This window comes from Cydia strobilella, chromosome 20, assembly GCF_947568885.1.
Source record: "Cydia strobilella chromosome 20, ilCydStro3.1, whole genome shotgun sequence".
In the NCBI taxonomy this organism is placed as follows: Eukaryota; Metazoa; Arthropoda; class Insecta; order Lepidoptera; family Tortricidae; genus Cydia; species Cydia strobilella.
Genome location: NC_086060.1, coordinates 10,396,613 through 10,419,439, shown reverse-complemented (window position 1 = coordinate 10,419,439; position 22,827 = coordinate 10,396,613). Strand labels below are relative to the sequence as shown.

General features: G+C 37.5%; 1 protein-coding gene across 2 annotated transcripts in view; it reads right to left on the bottom strand.

Annotated features, from left to right (window-relative positions):
• Positions 1–22,827, bottom strand: part of LOC134750474 (cGMP-specific 3',5'-cyclic phosphodiesterase-like) — a 200,042-nt gene that overhangs the window by 44,277 nt on the left and 132,938 nt on the right. For both annotated transcript variants that reach the window (XM_063685638.1, XM_063685639.1), the window contains one exon: positions 4,753–4,869. In XM_063685638.1, the coding sequence (XP_063541708.1) occupies positions 4,753–4,869 (117 nt within the window). The remainder of the gene's footprint in view (positions 1–4,752; positions 4,870–22,827) is intronic.

Below are 22,827 nucleotides of genomic sequence, written 5' to 3'. Positions count from 1 at the left end.
CTTTAAATCATACATTACTAAGGTCTGTTTTTTATTCCGTAGACTAAAATGACGTTTCATGTGTATGAGATGACATTTCTTAGTACCACATGAACTGTCATTTTAGTCTACGGAAAAAAAAAACAGAATATAAGTTAAACTGACAGGAGCTGCCGCAGACATAATCCGATTGTGGCGCACGTAGCGTCATTGATTTAATTGGCTATTTGCGAACGCGGGACGCATACAGATTCTCTGCGCTTTTACCAATTTTATAATAATTATGATACTAAGGACTAATACTCACCGTATATTTTTATAGTCTAGATACTATAACAATTCGATGACAAATAAATGTGGCACACTTATAGTGTTTGAAATATAACCTAAACCGTCCCACCTCTAACGGACTTTGAAACGTAATAAATATAAAAGGCTCGGTAGAGAGTACTATTTTGTAACATTTGTAGTTGAAAACTTGAAACTCTAGGTCCATGGGGTCCCAGCGCGCACAAGTTGTTTGCAGAAATCGCGAAGCGTCTGGTTGACGTAACTGATGACCGAAGAGCTGGTGGCTTCCTCGCACAACGTATCAGCATTGCGATACAGCGAGGAAATGCCGCCAGCATCCTTGGTACAATGCCTCAAGGGCCTTTTTTATGTAGGCATTAATTTAATTTAGTATTTGTATTGTGTTACCTCTGTATATTTAGTTATGTAAATAAATTATTTTTATAGCTAAAACTTACCTATTATTTTTATTATACAGTTATGTATAAGTACCTATGTATTTTATATGCCTAATTTAAGCTTAGGTACTAAGTATGCTTGTCAACATTTGAAATATCATGCAATTACGTCGGACTAAGTTAACGCTACACACTTTAACTACAATAATAAAGTGTGGACATGTCACCGAAAACGTAAAATTTCTATTAAAATATGATTTTTGTGGCACTTCGCATTTTGTTATACAGTTTACCCCACCCCAGTCACGTCTCTCCGATAAACAATTAATGTCCTAAACAGTGTTTAAAAACTTCAAAACGACGAAAATATAAAGAAAGACAATATTTTGGCACGTGGAAGGAAGCCCCGGGCAAAGTTAAAACGGAGCAGGTAAAGTTACCAAACAATTCGGTTTAATAGTTAAATTTGAATCCTTTTTATTGTTCCTTACATTGTGTCCTACTAGATGCCGTGTTTTATATAGTTAACGCTATCTCTACTGAGCTCGTTCACTTACGTACTAACAATGTCATTATGTTAAACAAAAGCCATTATGTCTTTTGTGCCTGAGCGCGTGGCCTTTGTGCCTGAGGCTCCCACACAATAGCCACGCGATCAGGCACAAAGGCCACGTGCTCAGGCACAAAAAAAATAATGGCTTTTGTTTAACAGAATGCCATTGTCAGTACAGGTAAGTGAACGAGCTCAGTAGATAGACCGCATACTATACCAAGACTTGTCTAAAACCATCGCCCACTGTTAAATAGTGACAGTTCGTAAACCTTATTACAAAAGGCATAAAGTCCACCGATGGACAGTTATGAGTGTTGCTGTTTGTATAGTATTTCGATTTCTAGCTGGCCCCAAACGGCTTATCCTTTGTCTATTGTTAAGTAAAACGACACGTGTACCTATACTATTATTTGCCACACATCTTAAATAGTCTTCCTAGAGATATACTAGATAATTTAGAAGAGGGTAAGCGCCATAAAATTAAAATAATGTTAAAAAGGCACTGCCTGAATATTTAAGTTAAACATCATATTATATATAGCATATTATACATGTTAAATAAATAGTAATAATATAAATGTAATAGAAATATTAGAAATAAGACCATACTTAGCGTACAATCTATTAGAGTGTAGATTAGGCTAAGTCTGAGAGTAGATTTTGTAATTTCTTTTTTTGAAATAAACAGTTTAATTTTTTTATACAAAAAAAGGTTGGCTCGCTTTAACCGGTTATTGAATTACGACTCTACGGTAATTGGAATAAGATTCAAAATGAACTAATGGAAAAATATTTTGCTTGGCTGTGTGTGGAGTGGTCCCTCAACGGTTATTGAGTGCCGGCGAGTCGAACGCTAAAGAACCAGTCTAAAATATGTCATCGAGATGCGAAACAATAGCGCGTTATCGGAGAGCATATCTACACTGGTGTTTTGAGCGTTGGACTAGCCCGCACTCAGGTGCCAATTAGAATTACACGACCCTTTTTTTAGGTAGTTGCACGGGCCGTTTTACTTAACAATAGACAAAGGATTAGCCGTTCGGGGCCTGTAAGAAATGAAATACTATACGAGAGAAATTGATTACGCTTTATAAATGTACTTAGCTTCTGCCTGTAACTTTATTTGCGTGGAAGTAGTATTTTCATATACCACTTTCATAGAAAATACCCTTCTCCCTTTCACCCCCGCTTATTCTGATTGTAATAAGTGGTTATGAATTTGATCTTGAGGTCCATTCAAATTTAATAATTTGTTATACATTTGAACTGGTTTTGATACGACTTTGATGATCGTATTGGTGATTGGCGTGCACAACTGCCACTTTACCTGGAGGCTTATTCTTATTTTAGAACCCGTGTACTGAAAACAACCTAACAGCCATGTTTTTTTATAAAGAGTTGCCTGAGGAGTAGGGTCAAGTAGGAAACAGTGTCTCAGTAAAAAAAGGCCGGGTACAGTGGCTCACGCAACCTAATTTCAAGACGAGATGCGATATTTGGGCGACTGAGCCACTGTTTCCGCCTTGACCCTGCTGCCCTATCCTATGGGCTGCGTACTCGAACATAAAGTTGTTCAATTTTACCGTTTACAGCTAAAGTTACAAGCGCCCTCGTAAACCTCTGAGTTAAGCGCCGGTAAACGTCCTCCGCTCGATATATAAACGGGGACGGTCTTATTTAGAACAATTACCTGCTCGACAGTAATTTTCCACCGTGTCTCATATAGACCACAAATCTATAGGTAAGGAGAAAACTTTCTTATGGGAGAACAGTGGCAAACAGTGGCGGCCCTACAGTTTCGCACTCCGCAGAAGTTGACCAGGTCCAAACACTTATTTAGTTTACCGCTTACGCGTTCTAACGCAGGCAAACGGGCTCCTTTACATAGAATTTGCGACCACCACAACCAGCTACTTTGTAATGTAGATTTATTCTCATGCTCCCGTGCCTCATTCAAGGCTGCTGTCACAAAATTATATAAAAAATAGATAAGTAGTTTTAGATCATAACATTCATAAATCATAAATATGAATTTAATGTAGTTGTTGTAGTTAAAATAGTTAAGTGTTGCATGTTGCTAGGTTTACATTCTAATACCACTTATGTTCTCGGTGAGATATGCTTAAGGAAACAACATAATCTATAATAGTTATGTATATTCTGTCTATATTGTTCTTCACTTGTATGCTTCTGTTTTATCTCCTTGTAATAAAATAATAATAATTAGGGCAGGGCAGCTTGTGGCGAGCTGTTGGGGAGTGACGACCCCACGGACCCGAGTGCTCCAGAGAGTCGGTCAGGGTCTCCGTCTCCGGCGTGTCTTCGTCGGTCGGATTGGACCCCAAGGGGACCCGCAGGACTCTCAGCTCTGGCTTGCCTTCATTGGCCGTCCAGAGGGGAGTCGTAAGAGCTATATGCTCCAGGGGTGGAAGTGAAAGATGCATAAGACGCGAGTTGGCACAGTGGCTGGTAACAGCCACTGAGTAGAAAGCGGCGCACACCTCTCGACACCCCTGAGCCGCTCACACCGGTGTTGCTCCTGGTCGTCTTCACGACGGCAGTTTCAGGGGCCCATCTAGTCAGCGGCAAGTCACCACCTGCCTCGATAACGTGTTTTAACATTGTTATGGCAGGTGTCCGGACTTCTTTACAATAGCCCAGTCTCATTGTCCACCCAAACTTCAATCCATAGACCGGTATACTGTTCACTTTTTCTGCAATAGTCCCAATGCCTGCTGCGACCGGTTCATGGGTGTCTATTGTTGCGCCTGTGAACGGGTTCCAGCAGGCGTTCTACATGACATTAAAGCTCTCCAAGGGGCCTCTACGTGTTGGATCTATATCTCCACGCAAGCCTATCAAAAGACTGGGATTTATAGGCCCGTGATATCGAAGGAGATACAAATAATAATAATAAAAAGTGTCCAGTTGCACAGAATAAATAATAGTACGACAAATATGACCGCTAGGTGGCGCAAGCGCGAGCAGACATCCGTTCCGTAGCGGTGCGTGGCAACTACTATGGCTAGACACCAAAATTGGTGTGGTCCGCATGTACTTGTAGCGACACGACGAAATCGCAGAGTGAGCCACGCCTGCCAGCTGTCAGGTATAAATAACAGTTACAAATCTCATCAGTGGCACTAGAGTAGCTATGAACGTAGCCGTTATTGACGGAGTGAAGTGCGCTGTTAATGATTTGAATTTTTTTGTCAAATATTCTAGGTATTATGGTTGTGGCGCCACCTATTTAAGGTATTTTTACGGACACTTTTTCATACACAAAGAGTGTTCTCCTTACCTCTAATCTACTCTCCATACTACAATGTACAAGTTTGTCTGTCAAATATCATTGGAAGTATTGAATTGAGAAATAATACGTGGACTCCTGCCGCCGTTTTGGTAGAGGTCGTATCGTAGACCGCGATCTCTGAAGCCTCTCGCACATGACAGGAAGCCTGTTCCCAGCAGTGGGACTTATATACTTAAGCTGAATTATTACTATTTTATCATTATTTTACAATGTATTACCTTATGACATAACACGTTAATATCCAACTCGTTGGCGACGTCTTTTATCAGGTCCATGAACAGATCCGCCTCCTCCAGCTGCCGCTGAGCTGCTGAGCCGCTTGGAGACCGCGATCTCTGAAAAGATAGTTCAAGTTTAATGTATGGTTTACAAGTCAAAAGGATCCTACCAAAAACATTTTCATGTAAAATGTTGCTACCGTCACATGGGCGCGAGGTGAGAAATGTATTTATTTATTTAATCGTTACTGCACAAAAGAAAAACTTATGGTACAAAAGGCGGACTTAATACCAAAAGCATTCACTGTTCATTACTTTTCTGTTATAAATACATAAAGATTCTTCTAGTAACAAAACGGACAAGACACATATTTTGACTACGGTGTAGTTTGTAAAGTTAAGGCGTGTAGAGTTAGAAACTTGGCTCTACATGAGATTTGATAAATTAATAAATTTTTGGCAGTGCGAGCCTTATGGTCTCGTCTTGGCAACATTTTACATGAAAATGTTTTTGGTGGGATTTCACTTTTTTTTCTTAGTTGCTTATTACCATAGAGTAACTTATACTAGAGCGGTACTGTCATAGTAAATTTTTTAACCCCAGTAAATTCACTGCCATCTGTCGACACACTTTAAAACTAAAAATAAATATTTATAAAAATACGATAAAATGTATTTAAATATGGATAAATGATTTTTTTATTTGCATTAATTATTTTTATATGATTTTGACCCATGTTCTTTCACTGGTATGCGTTAAAATTATAAATAACAAACGAAACAGTCAACGCCCTCTATATGAGTGTAGGCCAAAACTAGTAGCGCCACCTGAACGAGAATCAAATTTTCTTGATAATAATAAATAAATAATAATAATAATAAATATTCTTTATTTGCTTAAAATATGGTACAACGAGATGGTATAGATAACATATTTCTGCACTAAGACATATTTTGCTAGTTAGCATGCAAATGTACACTTAACCTAAACTTAAACCTATCTAAATTCTACTTAATACTATTACATGCAAACAAGTCATCTATAGTGTAAAACATCTTAGTTACCAGCCAACGATAAAGTTGAGTTTTAAATAAATTAAGAGGGAGATCCTTAACATTATCTGGAAGAGCATTAAATATTTGTATACACATATAATAACTGTTTTTCATAAAAAGGGAACTACTGGGAACAAAATCAATTACAAGTCTCACTAGACTTATATTGACCGGGATATAGACCGTGATTACCTTTTGTATTATTTGTGGCTCACAAATAATACAAAAGGTAATCACGGTCTATATCCCGGTCAATATAAGTCTAGTGAAACTAACCGTGAATCATTCAAAACTCTAATTACAAGTCTGTTTGGGTTTCTTGTGCATCTATGGAATACCTCTTTAGCCTTTTTGAACAGATAAGGGCATTTCTTTACAAAAACAGCAGCTTCAAAAACGTACATACATGGTAATGTCAAAATTTCGTGCTTCGCGAATAATGGCCTACAAGATTCTCGTTGATGTACCCCACACATTGCCCTTAAACATTTTTTTTGTGCTATAAAAGCCCTACTCGTGTCAGTGGAATTACCCCATAGAAGGAGTCCATATCTTAACTGAGACGCTACATATCCGTGATATGCCATTAGTACTGTGTTCCAGCTAGATATGTTGCGAAGTCGTTTCAGGACATATACAAATTTTAACAGTTTATCACACACTGTGTCTATATGGTTCTTCCAACTACAGTTCATGTCTAAGGTGATTCCTAAGAATTTTACAGTTTCAACTTCCTTAATTTGTGTATTGTTGTATCGGACATCTAATGACTTTCCGTTGTTTCTTACACTACGGAATTGGATATATTGAGTTTTATTAAGATTAATAGATAAATTATTGAGTTCAAGCCATTCGATTATAGATTGTATAGTATTATTAATGTCATTATTATATTGAAGATTAGATTTTCGAGGCACGTTTTTTCCTTAGACTGTATCCATCCATTACGGAGTTATATCTATCTTTGTTATTACTTATGTTCCATAGTTTCCTCCCCTAATTTAAAGATGGCGGGTGATTTACAAAAAATCTGTCCGAGCTTTGGTACCAACTTGTGAGTTTTTCAGGACACACCTAGGGTAAAGGTGATGTTCGGATGTTGCGACACTACTGCTGCGGCCTTGAAGCGGGTGCAGTATGTGTCAAATTGTCGCATTAGTGCCGCGCTTAATAAACACTTGTAGGTATACACTATAAGAGTTATAGAGAAAAAAAGGTTTCCCAAGACTACATATTAAATATTGGAGGTGATATTTTATTGTACCCCTAGAAGGCCTCAATTACTGGCATTTGGCGGCCGCACATTTTATCAAAATAAATGTTCCTCGGGGAAAAAGCGACGGAAAAATTGTAAATTATAGCTTCGGCCGTGAATGCCTTCTATTATTCATATAAATAACATGATTATTATATCTTATATCGCTTCAATAGCCGGTTTATCTCCTTTTTTACTGGTAAAAAGGTGGTGATAATTACGATCTGGCCGCTGGTCCGACAGTCTTGTCCGACATGTCGGACGACAAGGAATTTTAATTCCTCGCTGTCCGACCACTCAGACTATAAGGAATTTTATATTCCACTTCGTTAACCGTTCTAAAATTTCACTTAATTTGAGGAATTTTCAAATTTATCCAAAAGATAATTATATAATCAATGTACCTTTCCAACTGGATGAAAGCATAAAACTTGGCATGCATGTACAATTTGTAAAGGGGTCAATTTGTCAGCATGGAATGAAAATTTTAAAAAATGAAATGAAATGAATTCCTTGTCGACCACGCGGCCGGAGGGGACAATAAGCGTAAGATGATATATTTGTACGACTATTCGTAACCCTACCCTAGGCTTTTTAGGCCTAGGTACTTGATTCACGAATACTGAATTGAATGGAAGTCACAGAACTAATCTTGTTATTATGAAACAGATGATCATTTCATTAGAGACAGCCATGCGACATGCGATGCGACAGCGAGAACAACACAACACAAATTGTCAAGGAAATTGACAGTGTCATTGCCTGTCAGCAGTAACACCAAAATTTAGGCTTTAGTTTGCTACAAAATGCACCCACTTTCGTTGCTCTTAAGACAAAAGTGGAGGACCTGCGCGACATCGCCTGTTCATATAAACGTAGTGCTCATTTTCCTCTGGATATTAACCTTATTTGAAAGTATTTTGACGCAATTTGTTGTATACATATAGGCCACAACTATGCCCATAAGTTTGATATTTTTAGATTTTTTAATTATTGTAAGAGTTAGGACCATTTAAAAATGTACATCAATCTGTTTTTCGCACCTATTTTCTACTATCTTCAAAAAATCTAAAAAGGTCTAACAGAGAGGAAAATGTTGACTACGTTTGTATGGAGGAGCCGGCCGTCCCCTTTCCCCTTAAGCTGAGCATCTACAGCTTATATTGTTATATAACATATATTATAAAATTAAACTGGCGAGTGCAAACACCAATTAATTTTTACGGAGTTCCCGTCCGTAGGATGGATCCAAAATATCGTGTTTAACCTTTTCGCCGCCATTGACTTGATATTAAAGTCAGTAAATTTCGTGCCCCACACGCCATGACTTGATATGTTATACGTTATACGGGTTGTCTACGTGTAATGTAATTTTTGGCATGGCGTTGATAATACTTTATTACCTCATTGACGTAGCGGTGAAAAGGTTAATGTTTTGTATCAAGGAACGTCTGCGAATGATGCTATTAGGCTTAGAAATAAATTAAATTAAAAGTGGAAACATAGAGTAACTTATACTAGAGCGGTACTGTCATAGTAAATTTTGTAACCCCAGTAAAATCACTGCCATCTGTCGACACACTTTAAAACTAAAAATGAAGATTTATAAAAATACGATAGAATGTATTTAAATATAGATAAATGTTTTTTTTTATTTGCATTAATTATTTTTATGATTTTGACCCATGTTCTTTCACTGATATGCGTTAAAATTGTTAAATAACAAACGAAACCGTCAACGCCATCTATACGACTGTAGGCCAAAACTAGTAGCGCCCTCTGAACGAGAATAAAATTTTCTTGATTTTCGAGGCACGTTTTTTCCTTAGACTGTATCCATCTATTACGGAGTTATATCTATCTTTGGTGGAAATATTCACTATCTTGGGTGGGACTTGAACCCACGACCACTGGATTACTAGTACAGCATTGCATTGCTGCATTGGGTACGGTCTTGGTGGCCCAGATGGTAGAGAACTGAGTGATCCAGTGGTCGTGGGTTCAAGTCCCACCCAAGACAGTGAATATTTCCACTGTTAATTTATTTCTAAGGTTAATGTTTGATGGCAGCGAAATTTTTATTGCGAGCTTATAAGTTTTAAACAATCCTTAACAAGTAAAATCCCTTTTCACTGATCATTTCTTACTGTAACCTGCCCCGGGGTGCTCGCGACGCATAGGTGCCCATCACGCTCGTTGCATTGCTACGTTGGATTGCGTTAGGAAAAACCCGGAGCGGGGGTCATTAATATAAACTAGTTACCGTGTCAAAACTCAGTACATTCTACTAGAAAATCACCCAGCAACTTCTTTACTAACAGCCTGAGATAAATCATAGACCTATATTTAGCAAAAGCCCTCTGGCGCCAAGCAAAAAGTCCATAACGACTATAGCAAAAACCCTCTGGCGCCAAGCAAAAAGTCTAAAATATCCATTTGAAGATACATCAATTATTCAAAAGTATCAATCTCAATTAGCACGCACGTTTTCGCAAGCCCAAACTGAAGGGCAAACAGGGTCGTCTCATAAAATAAATATGCCTTCCGACTTAGAAGTTATGGTACCTTTTCGGGCTCCCGGGAATGGTTTAATTTGTTCTTAATGTACGAAAGGGTTAGTCGATATTCCGATTGAGAGATGAAAGAAGTTATTAGTAATGATATTAGAACTGATAGTCTGCCGGCCTACCCAAGGTGACAATCGTATCGCTATTCTATTCTAATATCGGTTTGATGTCAGAGCAGGTTCGAATTGAATTGAGAGATCTATGATACAATTTTGCCGTGGCTATCGCTCTGTTAGGACAACGCCAAAACTGTTCATTAACTCTTTAGACAGACTTAAATCGGATGAAAAATAAATACGTTTTTGGCAAAAATTTCATTTTTTGTACAAGCTTTTATCGCTGACTGTACTTTTCTTTCCACAGACAACTAATACTCATCTAGACAATTCTAAAAACCGCAAACACAATTAGGTTGCGTTGTTTTATCACAGTTCCTATGACCACCTCCTGTCTCCATCATCAGATCAGCTCGATGGTACAATAATATTGCATTGTCACCCGACTTACATATGCAAATTTTCAGCTTTATGGGAAATCGGGAAGTGGGTCAAATTTAACTTGCAAGATTTGACCCGTACAAACATGTTACATACATAGGGTGCATTGCAAAGTAATAAAAAGCTTGTAAAAAGACTGCGGCTGCTTGTGACTAGCTGAAATTTTGTGTTTTTGTATAACGTAATGCTATATTTGAGTACCTGTAATGAATATTTATACAAAATTATTTGCTTTACCCTTTTAGTAAAGGTTACGGTCGGTATTTTGCGGATTTAGCGGCCATTCTGCTTTAATAATACACTCTAGATAATTGAAAAGGCGTCACTTTAATTACTCTTGGGAGTATATAAATTATTATGTTTTGGTTTAACAACGCCCTATGAAGCACTATGTATAACTAATAGCATTAACATTTATCACTTTGTTTTGTATTCATTGTCAATCCTAATTTTAGTAATAGAAAATTAAAACTGAAAATGTAGCTAGGATACCAATAAAAAAATATCAAAATATTTTGTTTTGTGGTAGGTATTTAGAATAGTACAGTACACTATAAATAAACTAACTGTAAATAGTTGTTACATGGGAAGGAAAAAACGAAAAATAAATGTAAAAGTATACGGACTGACTATAATTTAAACTGCTTAGTTGAAGTTTTGAAGTCTTATTTGACTAAAGCGGCAGACAGAAAATTTCCGGCATCAGAGAGTAAATTATGTAAAGTGTCTCCCCAATTAGCACCCAAAGACATTTTAATTCGCATCTCGCTTTCTAGTTTCAATTACTTTTTGGCAACTTCAAAGGATATTCTCTCCAGGATTAAAAGGGAAAAGGGAAAAATGCATAATTTGATCTCTAGGCACAACTTTGGGAACAAATCAAATTGTTTTATAAAATATTTTTGTGTTTTTGTGTTTGTGATTTGTGTTTTAAGTAGTCACACTACTCACACTGCTATATATAAATTATAGGCGGGTTTCGGCCGGGACTTACGTATCTGAGGTTTCGTATCAAGTTCAATGAGACGAGCGTCCCCAAAATAGTGTATAGATGGCAGCACCAATCTGTCTCTCTATATCGCAATTCCGTAAGGAATTCGTATAGGAGATGCAAGCGCGTACTGCTCGCCCTTAAAGTTGGTTAAAGACACCTAGTAGAAGATGGCATATTGTCGACAAATTGGCACCGTTTCCGCCGTGGCGGGGTGGCCTAGGGGTTCAAGGCGTTAGCCCGGATTGCTAAAGACGCCGGTTCGAATCCAGCCTTCACCACTGGGGGGCTTCGTCACTTTTTCTTTAATATATGACATCTATTTCAGTTTATAATTTGATTTCTAATGTTAGTATAGAACAGGCGACCTAGCCAAGGGTGACGATGTTACGGGGCCTGGCTTTGTTACTCGTAAGTAAATTTATTGATTGGCGAATAACTGAGGCAAAGGGTAAAGTTTGTTTCAAATCTGTCACATAGTTACATAGTGCTCCGATCACCGGCACCGGTCCGATCGCTCTAACCAACTGAGCTACCGAAGCTTGCCAAACCCGTGCTAATTCCCCTGCCTAGTAAAGAAATAAATTAGTTTTCTCTAATAACAAATCAGCCGGCCCAGCCAAGGTGACAATCGCTATAACTACGACAACGAAATTGTGTCTCTCTATCACTCTTCTAAGCGTAACCGATTTGCATGTTGGCTACGCGGCCTGACCTCTCTAAATTCTCTGTTTATGTCGACAATTCTTAATATGGCCCATAACTGACTAATTTTGTTATTAATCAAATACATTCAGAAATATGATTATGAAAGTGCATGCACTTCATTGCGTTTAGTACGTCACCGACGTTCTCTAGCTTAGTGACAGACGTCAAACGCAAAAAATGGCGTACAATCTTTATTGCACACCTTAATAAAAGAAAACAATACAAAAAGAAAACCGAAACACACTGGGGTACTGTACGGCTACCATCAGTTTGGCACTGACATAAACCCCATCGAGAACGTAATTTATTTTCTCGCACTCGTACTCGCATATTAGTGCGAGCGAGATGCATAGAAAGTTCATCAGTTTGGCACTGACATAAACGCCATCGAGAACGTAATTTACTTTCTCGCACTCGTACTCGCATATTAGTGCGAGCGAGATGCATAGAAAGTTCATCAGTTTGGCACTGACATAAACGCCATCGAGAACGTAATTTACTTTCTCGCACTCGTACTCGCATATTAGTGCGAGCGACATGCATAGAAAGTTCATCAGTTTGGCACTGACATAAACGCCATCGAGAACGTAATTTACTTTCTCGCACTCGTACTCGCATATTAGTGCGAGCGATTTTTTTTTTTTTTTAAATACTACGTCGGTGGCAAACAAGCATACGGCCCGCCTGATGTTAAGCAGTATCCGTAGCCTATGTACGCCTGCAACTCCAGAGGAGTTACATGCGCGTTGCCGACCCTAACACTCCTCTCCCTCGAGCTCTGGCAACCTTACTCACCGGCAGGAACACAACACTATGAGTAGGGATGTATAGAAAGTAAATTACGTTCTCGATGGCGTTTATGTCAGTGGTATACTAATGGTAGCCGTACAGGTATCGTTTGCAGAAGTTTCTGTATAATACAATATTAATTCAATGGAGTAGTTATTTGCGAAAAGCAGTTACTTTCAGTTGAAAATTCGAAAAACAACTTCGGGTCTTGTTGTGAACAATTATGGTACGCTTCATTTACTTTATTCGATCTTCGGTCTAACGACTTTTGAAGTTTCGAGTGGTTTCGCATTATATTTCATATATATCTTTATTGCGATCATGTTCATTACAGAGGATGGTACAAAACATTTTGAAGTAGGTACATGATACCCCGTTAGGGCACTGCAACAATCTTAATACTAGGTACTGAACTATTTACTAATAATACATTATTGAACTAGGAAATTGCTAAATAAATTATGATAATAAACAAAAACTTTGGTTAAATGTCATTCATATTGCATTATTACTCATTTATAATTGTATATTTAATTCATCATAAAAGCCCAACATTAATTACGTTTCTACGTCTTTTAAATCTAATTAAAGTACTTAAGATATAAGGAAATAATGAGTACGTATTAGTAAGTAGGTATGTACTACGGTATTCGATAAAATCCCGTATACGGTATACGGGAAAAAATAATTAAAAATAAATCATTCAAATAATTAGTGCAAATAAGTAATTTATTATTATTAATTTATTATTAAAATTAATGCCGTGTAAACCTAGCCAAACAGTATCATTCATTCCGTGAAACGCAGCCGTCATAAGATACGATCTATGACATATTTTTTTCGTACATAGCTAACACAGACGAGTGAACGTTTTTCCCCATAGTTGTTATGTGAAACCAGCCTATATTCGTTTCCTGGATCTCCACAAATGACGTCAAACGACGTCAAACGACGTCAATGGCGACAAACAGACACCCCCAGGTATGCAAAGCGACATCGAAACACAAAAATCTATTATTAGATTGTGGCCTATTATAAAAAGTTGGAACCCAATTCAGATTTAATATGGTTTGGATATTATTTTGATATGACCCGAAGATTACTCGCGCTGATTAATGGATGCGAAATGCACACCAATCACCAAACCAAGAAGAACGTTAAGGTCGTATCAAAACCAGTTAAAACCTAAAACAAATTAAAATTATTGAATACGATCGGCTTTCTGGCTTTCGTATTACTACAGTTAGGAGTGCAGGTGTTTGTTGTTTATCATCATCATCATCATCATGTCAGCCGATAGACGTCCACTGCTGGACATAGGCCTCCCCCAAGGCTCGCCACTCCGACCGATCCTGTGCCGCTTGCATCCACCGAATTCCCGCGACCTTTACCAAGTCGTTGCTCCATCTCGTTGGAGGCCTACCGGCAGTTCGTCTTCCGGTACGCGGACGCCACTCCAGAACCTTCCGGCCCCACCGGCCATCAGTTCTGCGAGCAATGTTGCTGTTTATACTCGTACGTAATATATCACTTACATGCTCGTACATACCTAATAACACGCATATATTACACACATACTGTACGGGTGTAAGGGGTATTTTTAGGGTTCCGTACCCAAAAGGGTAAAAACGGGACCATTACTATAACTTCTCTGTCCGTCTGTCACCAGGCTGCATCTGGCATCTGAAGCCGTGATAGCTAAACAGTTGAAATTTTCACAGATGATGTATTTCTGTTGCCGCTATAACAACAAATACTAAAAACAAAATAAAATTAAATATTTAAGTGGGGCTCCGATACAACAAACGTGATTTTTTTGCCGTTTTTTGCGTAACGGTACGGAACCGTTCGTGCGCGAGTCCGACTCGCACTTGGCCGGTTTTTTCAAACGCTTAGCCAAATTTTGCAAGGTAATTAACTAGGTCACACTAGAGTAATTTTTACTTCGCGCATGAATTAAATTTCTTCGAACGCTTTTCTTTCCTTCACAACGTTCTCATTAGCTGAAAAAATATATAAGAAAATGTTAAAACTTCTAACCACTCTTAAAACACTTTTACCTTTCGGTTAACTTATTCTTTTCTAATTGAGTATTACTCTCCCCAACCTCTAGAAAAACATTTCCATGCAAATTGTTCTTAAAATAACCATAAACTTTCACGGTGAAGTAAAAGTTTCCGCGGTAGAAAAGAGTAAAATTCTGTAAAATATATTCGTCAGATGTACGGAGTTTCTGCAAAGGTAATTAGACTTTATTGCTAAGGGAATAAGGTCAGAACTTGAACTGTACGAACAGACAATGTAGGGAAAATGAGTACGCTCGTGGTTAGAGCCAAAGCCATTTCAAGTTTCAAGTTTCCTTAGGGGGTTGGAGCTATTTTTAGCAAAAACTCATTGCGGTGTTCAAATAATATTTTTTTATACCACGTCGGTGGCAATCAAGCATACGGACCGCCTGATGGTAAGCAGTTACCGTAGCCTATGGATTTGTGCTATTTTCAACCAAAAGGGTACTTATTGTCGCTTGTCAGTAAGGACTAAGGCGCTATTTCCATATAGCTTCAATTAGATATCAACCTTATCGACAACCGACGTAGTCCCTTTTAGTTGAAAACGTCACATTTGTTTCATTTATTTATTATACGGATCTTGATTTTACTTTCACGATTTTTTACGCATTATTATTTACGAAAACGGGACTTAATCGCGTATAATTAGTGTATAACGTTCAAGTTGACAGACAAGACTAAGTAGTTCGGAAAACTCGCGCAGATAGAAGATGTTGATGTCAACCTTCGCAAGTTTCCAACCACGGGGTCTCAAAGAAAAACTTGCGAAAGTTGACAGTTGGACAAGGCCGTCTTCGAAACTTCGGTGGTACTTTTATATAAAAAAAGAACTGCATGGATTTATTGGATTTGAGAAATTGTATTAGAATTATGAGCTGTTTCAAACAGTGAAATGTCAAATTTGTGTACATTTTTCGTACTGTATATTTCGGTTTCATTTTCATAAAAAATGAGCCCAATGATTTATAAATCGCAACGTACCTATTACTTCCAACGAATACTCACTTTTCTGGTCACCAACAGAATTGTCAAAATTCTAAAAAAAGTTTTTTGTTGATCAAATAACACGTAGTTGCTTGTAATAATGTTTCTTGTAATGTTAAAAATTACGTAAACGTATAATTTTCTCAGCGTTTAATCAGATTAAATTGAGCGAAAATGTTAAATCAAATGCTACGGCAAAACGTTTCAAAAGACTACAAAGACGTCTGCACGAGCAGAATTTTCATTCTCCGTTATAATATGCGTATAATTATGCTATATTATTGTGTAGTAAACGTTAAACATCTTCTAAAGGAGAGGTTAGGAAGCAATATTTGATATTTGTATGAATGCGTTACTATTGGTTCGAGTTAGGCCGCGTCCTACGCGAGCGATCTTGTCGCAAACGCAAGCAGCGCTGCGGCTGCGGCGCGTTTCGACGCGAACGCGGAGCGGCGCGGCGCGGCGCGACGCGATGGCCTTGTACTACACGTGCGCGCAATCAACCCGTGATAGTATAAACCACTATGAAGACCTTTATGAAGTCTGAAATAAACGATTTTTTTTATTCGAAAAGATTCCATAATTATAAATAAATAAAAAATTATTTCGGACACAGATCCAAAGTTACATTTTTGCTTATAAATAGTGTTAGTAGAATTAGAATTACAAACTAATTTTAACGTGTAAATTTATTTTACTTCGCCACAATGTGGAGTTTTGTACACTGATGCAGAAGAGGGGAGCGTTGTTGGATACAACGCTATCATGATAATATGTGCCATTCTCAACCAAAAGGGTACTTATTCTCGGTTGTCAATAAGACGCTATTTCCATATCGCTTCAATTTGAAATCAACCTTATCGACTAGCGACAATGTGGTACCTTTTGGTTGAAAACGTCAACGTTTAACACCTTTCGTGCAAGATAATGCCCGTAAACTGGCTGTTGGGAACCTCACTGTGTACCTCAAAGAAGCGTTTTAGGGCCTCTAATTTTCATCAACAACAAATTATTAAAAAAAATAACCTAATCGAAATGACAGTTCAGTGAGATATATTGGAATCTCCTCGTGTCAAGTAGAAAACCAGTTCGAAAACCAGTAGTAACGCTGACTAAGAAAGCGTTTCATATTGTTTGATCTATGGCTTTAGCACCTTTCGTGCAGAATAATGCCGGTAAACAGGCTTTTGCTGAATATCGATAAACGCGCTTTGTTGTTGTTCTCATCTGCTTTCTGAAGAGGTTTATATAAGGGTTTTTATTGTATCGAGTTTATGATTCTTTCATATTCTTACACTCATACATCATTCATAGTATTCATACAATAGAGTTGTTGACTGTTTTTTTTTAATAGCCTATATAAAATTGTGTCCCACTGCTGGGCAAATGCCTCCCCTGTCTTCCGCCACTCTCACGGTTTTGTGCATGCTCCCGCCACGCTAATATTTATAATAATTTCACGCCAATGCACTAAATAAAGCAATAGAACGCAAATTCTTTTACGTAGACCACTGCTATTTTTGACACGATTTCTATTTGCTAAATCGGTTGGCTTGACCATTAAAAACCCATTTTGACGTTTAGGCCGAATATTTTATTTGTTTAAAATTCTATCCTATATTATGATGCCTATTATCTCTTTCAACTGCGCAATATTAAAAAACTGGAGTGCGAGTCAGACTCGCGCAACTAGGGTTCCGTACTTTTTAGTATTTGTTGTTATAGCGGCAACAGATATAAATCATCTGTGAAAATTTCAACTATCTAGCTATCACGGTTCATGAGATACAGCCTGGTGACAGACAGATGGACAGACGTACGGACAGTGGAGTCTAAGTAATAGAGTCTCGTTTTTACCCTTTGGGTACGGAACCCTAAAAAATGACATTAATTTTATCACGTGGATAACGCCATTTATCAAATGCCTGCATATTATACATCAAACTTTATATGGTTGTCGAGTCATGTCGAGCCGTAGCAAACCGAAGGACATTTTTATCGCTCTTACGACATGGACATAGAGGTCTTTCCAACAGGCTTAAGGCGCTTTGGCTTTGACAAATTGTGGCAAAACCCTTAAGGGTCTCCGGCAGGCTCAGTACTCCATACAAACGTAGTTCCGCTCTCATTTTAAATAGACTAGCTAGATTGCTGTGAAACTTTGTACTTACAATAAGATAAGGTATATATATGTCTGTAATAAGTTTATGTAGCTTCAGAAACTATAGTTAAAAAAATATAGCGAATTTGAGTTTTTCATATAAAACTTGTTTTTGCTCTGTTTCGTTTGTTTTATAAACTGGAGCTATATAAACTGATGTCAGACCTAGATATACTCATGTCATTGTATGTGCAAAGTTTCATTACAATCCAACACGTAGTTTTAAAATGAGAGCGGAACTACGTTTGTATGGGAAGGTGCAATTCGGCCGAGCTTGCCGGGGACTCTTAATGGACTGGATAGTTCCTCGCCCAGCGGATCGGCTTAGCGATCCAAAAGGGGAACGCAGTCAGCCTTATTTTGAACCCTTCCGTAGGGATCGGACCTGAAAGATCTAGCCTACTATAATTGCTACGCCCTAGTATTAATTAGGGTCCATGATTGTAGGTAGTACTTAGTAGTATTAAATATATTAATAACGGGTCACTCACGTGTTTTAAGTCGAAAACGCTCGACCTGTTTCACTCCGTACCGAGGAGCGTCATCAGGAGCTTGCGTCGACGGTGACGGACCGGCGCAGACACGCGCGGCGGCAGAGAGTGCGTGACCCGTTATTAATATATTTAATATGTCTATGTCTCACGGAAGTTTTGTTATTAAAGTACTTAGTAGTAGTAGTAATAAACATTTTATTGCACAAAACAAGTACATAACACAGAGAGAAAAAGTAAATGTGTACAACGGCGTACTTATCCCCTCAATTTAAAATAATCTGTAACACCATGGTTGCAACGAATAAATGATTTATGAAATCATAAATTAATTAAGGTAGACCCTTTTGGACTGTCTTCCATGTTTTTATTAAATTCAAATGTTTCAAACCGACAAAAAAGAGGTTTTTAATTTGATGGAACCTTGTTTTACCGAGTTTACCGACTTCGATATTTTTGAAAGTTTTTTAGACTTTTCTGTAATTGTCATCAAGTCAATCCTGGAGAAATTGATGAAATTCCTGTCCTTTAGCCGCCCAGAGACCTAAAAAAAGCCTTCCCATTCCATTCTAATTTGAATCTTTATTTTGACAAATCGAACTTGCAATAATTGTCTTGGCAAGTTTTGGTGTCTGGGCGGCTAGAAGGTATCGATATTTCAATATTTTTTTTTTCTAAAAAGCATTTGCTTTCTAAAAAATACCATTTTGCGCAGTAGAACTGCTAATGAAGACCATAAAAATAGCATTATATAAATTGTTAAGTGTGATCGGTTCATTTTTTTAAAGGTTTTCATAAATGTAATGTGATGGCTATGTAGTACTTAAGTAAAAAAATCAAAACCTACTCTAAAGGGACTCAAATGTAAATAAAATTTACATGTCAAAGGCTCGTCCGTTCGGGCTGTCCATTAGGCTTTAACAATACGAGTAAAATTGGTCCGCCATTGCGGCACAGGAGTAGGGAATAGAAATAGAGCAACATTACAGTAACAGTAACAACCAACTGCATACCTAACTACTATTTCCTAATGAGGTAAAAGTTCCCTTAATAAGATATTTTTCACTTCTCATGCTCGTAAAGTTCGACAAACGACGCGCGTTGAAGTCGTGCGTAGACGACATAAAGTTGCTTATTATGTTCTAGAGCATAAAGTGAAATCATCTATTACGACCCTTATTGACGTAGCAAGAAAGTCCAAAATCTGCCATACAAACTGCCAGCCCTGCCGGGGCGCGCCCGACCGGCGAGCTCCCGACCGGCGAGCCCCGCGCCCCCGACACAACCGAGTACAATTTACTTTAGTCTTGAATAAATACGGTAAAATAACCTAAAATATTGGATATTTTTGTATATTTTACTCACACTCAAAGTGAAAAGCAGAGACAGAGACAGAGACAGAGAGAGAGAGAGAGTGAGGCATAAATGTACATTTTTATCCTTGACTATATTGGTCCTCGCTGCGCTCGAACCAATAAATTGCCTCGGATAAAGATGGGTCGCTTTATGCCCTTGTTGTATATACTATTAGTGAATATACCAATTGAAACGTGTGTAGGTAATAAAATACCAATAAAAAAATCTTGTTTTAGAGATAAATACTTTGCTTTAGACTCGTTAGCTATTTTGATAGTGATAACGTAGGAAATGTTTTCGATTCTTACACGAAAATTTTTGTTTCTTGTACATGCAGCTAAAAGTCATAAATGCGAAAACGAAACGTTTCTTGTATCAGGGGTCCTAGCCAAGATGAAAATCGTTCACAGAGAAACGAAACGAAACGCTATCTATTTCCATCGCACTATTATGGAAGAGTGTCAGAGAGACAATAGCGTTTTGTATCGTTTTCTGCAAACGATGGTCATGTGATTTTGTAAAAAAAAATGGTTGTCTGTAAAATCGGTTTACGGACGATAATTTTGCGTCATAAGAAAACATTGATGAAAAGGCCGTAACGTTCTGTCCACAACGTTACCATGTATAGGTAGATATGTCTACAACGTGATACTTTTTCGTGCATGCTACCGGTGTTCATCGATTTATATCACATCAAGACGTTATCACGTCAAAAAAAAATTTTTTTGCACATTGGTTGACTTAAAAAGGTTACTGTGTTCTGTTTATCTATTCCTGCCATTACGTTTCCATTTGTGGCGTATTTGACGAGTCCATTAACAGTGTCTGAGTGCTAGGCTCACTAGGCTACACGGGAAAGTCCAAATTGCCTCAGGCTATATTTAGCATAGGTGTTAATGCGATTGACTGGGTTTGTTTGGCTATTGAAATTGGACGTGGATAGTGGATAGGAATTGATGGTCTAAATTGGAGTAGCAGAAGTGTAAAGTTTAATGTACAAAACATTAATTAAATATAATAGGTGTAAATGTACGAGTAAATATCACAAAGGCAAACAGAACGCTAAGAATTGTAGAAAACGTTTTGGCCTTATTCTTGCAAATTCGTCACATAAATCACATTACGTACATGTACTTGAAAATCTAAATAGCTGGGGTTCGAAGTACCCGTGCGTGAGGGTCCGAAATTGTACCCGTTCAAGAAGGGAAAAGTACTGATTTACCTTTCTTCGATGGTCTTCCTACGATCACTTAATAAAAATTACTGTTTGAAACAGCATTTTTTATCCTTTGCTTCTTCAGCTTAATACTTTTACGTTTGTACCGAGTTTAATTCACTCTTGTACGGTGGTAGTTTTTTAAACATTCAACCGGGATGCGATGACAGTTTTACGATTTTACGTGATTAGGGGTCTGTCGTTCCTTAACCCACCAATAGATGGCCAGGTTATAAATATGGCCGACCATTTGGGATATCTATATCTCATTCCGTTGCCGGACGCCATGCAGTCACGCTTAGCCTTTCTTACTATCCCATTTGGATACGGTTACTGTATATAGAACCATCTCTTGACCAAAGCATAATACTTATGTAGGTACTAACTCAATAAACCCGGATCGCACGAATCAATTGGCACCTCGATTAGCGATAGAAACGAGCTATCCGTAAATTTGATTGAAGTTTAATTACGCTTAATCGTACCCAGTTACACGGCTGCCGTTGCCCATGCTTACGAGATCATCGCTTCAGCTAAACTTCTCTAAAGGTAACGTTCCGTTGTAAAGCATTGCTGTAGCTTATAGTGTACTTCCTCTTGAATCACTATCTATCTTATACCTTTTAATGAGTAATTCTTGTATATATGTATGTATGTATATTTCGGGGATCTCGGAAACGGCTCTAACGATTTCGATGAAATTTGCTATATGGGGGTTTTTGGGGGCGAAAAATCGATCTAGCTAGGTCTTATCTCTGGGAAAACGCGCATTTTTGAGTTTTTATATGTTTTCCAAACAAAGCTCGGTCTCCCAGATATTTAAATAAAAACCACATCAAAATCCGTTGCGTAGTTTTGAAGATCTAATCATACATGGGGACAGACATACATGCAGGAAGCTACTTTGTTTTATTATACTATGTAGTGAAGGTGTACGCCAAAAAAAAAACGCAAATCGATGTACAGTTTAGCCGTTTGGCACACGCATAGGTACTATTTAGAGATTTTGTTTTGACACAATTTTTAACCCGCAGTTCTAAAATATACTTAATGAAATAATATAACCTGGCACCACCCGAACGTTCAAAACTACACCTACACAAAACAAGCCCAAAAATGATGGCCATTAAAATATATAACAAACTCGGCGACGATATTAAACTTCAGACATCAGATAAACATTTTAACAAACTGTTGAAGAACTTATTAGTTAATAAACTGTTGAATGATTTCTTGGAAGATAAAAATGATCACGAATGTTACTAGTTTTAATTGAATTTAATGTTAAGGTTAATGATCACGAATGGTATTATTTTTAATCGAATTTAATGTTAATTATTAGTTTTAATTATTACTCACATTATTATTTTTATTCCATTTATTTTTACACGACTGCCCAAAAAAAAGAGTGTAATGTTTTCAGCGTTCATGTTTGTATGTATATATGTATATATATATATGTATGTGAGTTTCTTTATTCCACCATAACTTCTAAATGCCTTAACCGATTTAGATGTATGATATATCATTCGAATCCGTACGTCATCCCGGGTGACATAGGCTATGTGACGTCATAATAAAATCAATATGGCGGACGTAATACAAAATAATGCGCGACATTTGGAAAAAAAAATCTTGCAAACTTATCGAGTGGGGTATCAAAATGAAGAGCTTTGAAAGACGATTCAAAATATATATGCAACATATGCATTTAATTCTTACTTTGGTAGAATAAGGATTTACAAAATATGCTAAGTAAAAGATATATTTCTATCTTATTTGTGACGTCTCAAATAAAATAATTTTACCGCTGATCATAAAAATATATACAAAAAGATAATATGGTAAGGCGTAAATTTTGAAACTAAACACAAACATTTTTAAATCGCGCTATTAAAATATTTGAAATCAAAATTTGTGTGAACTTCGATATAA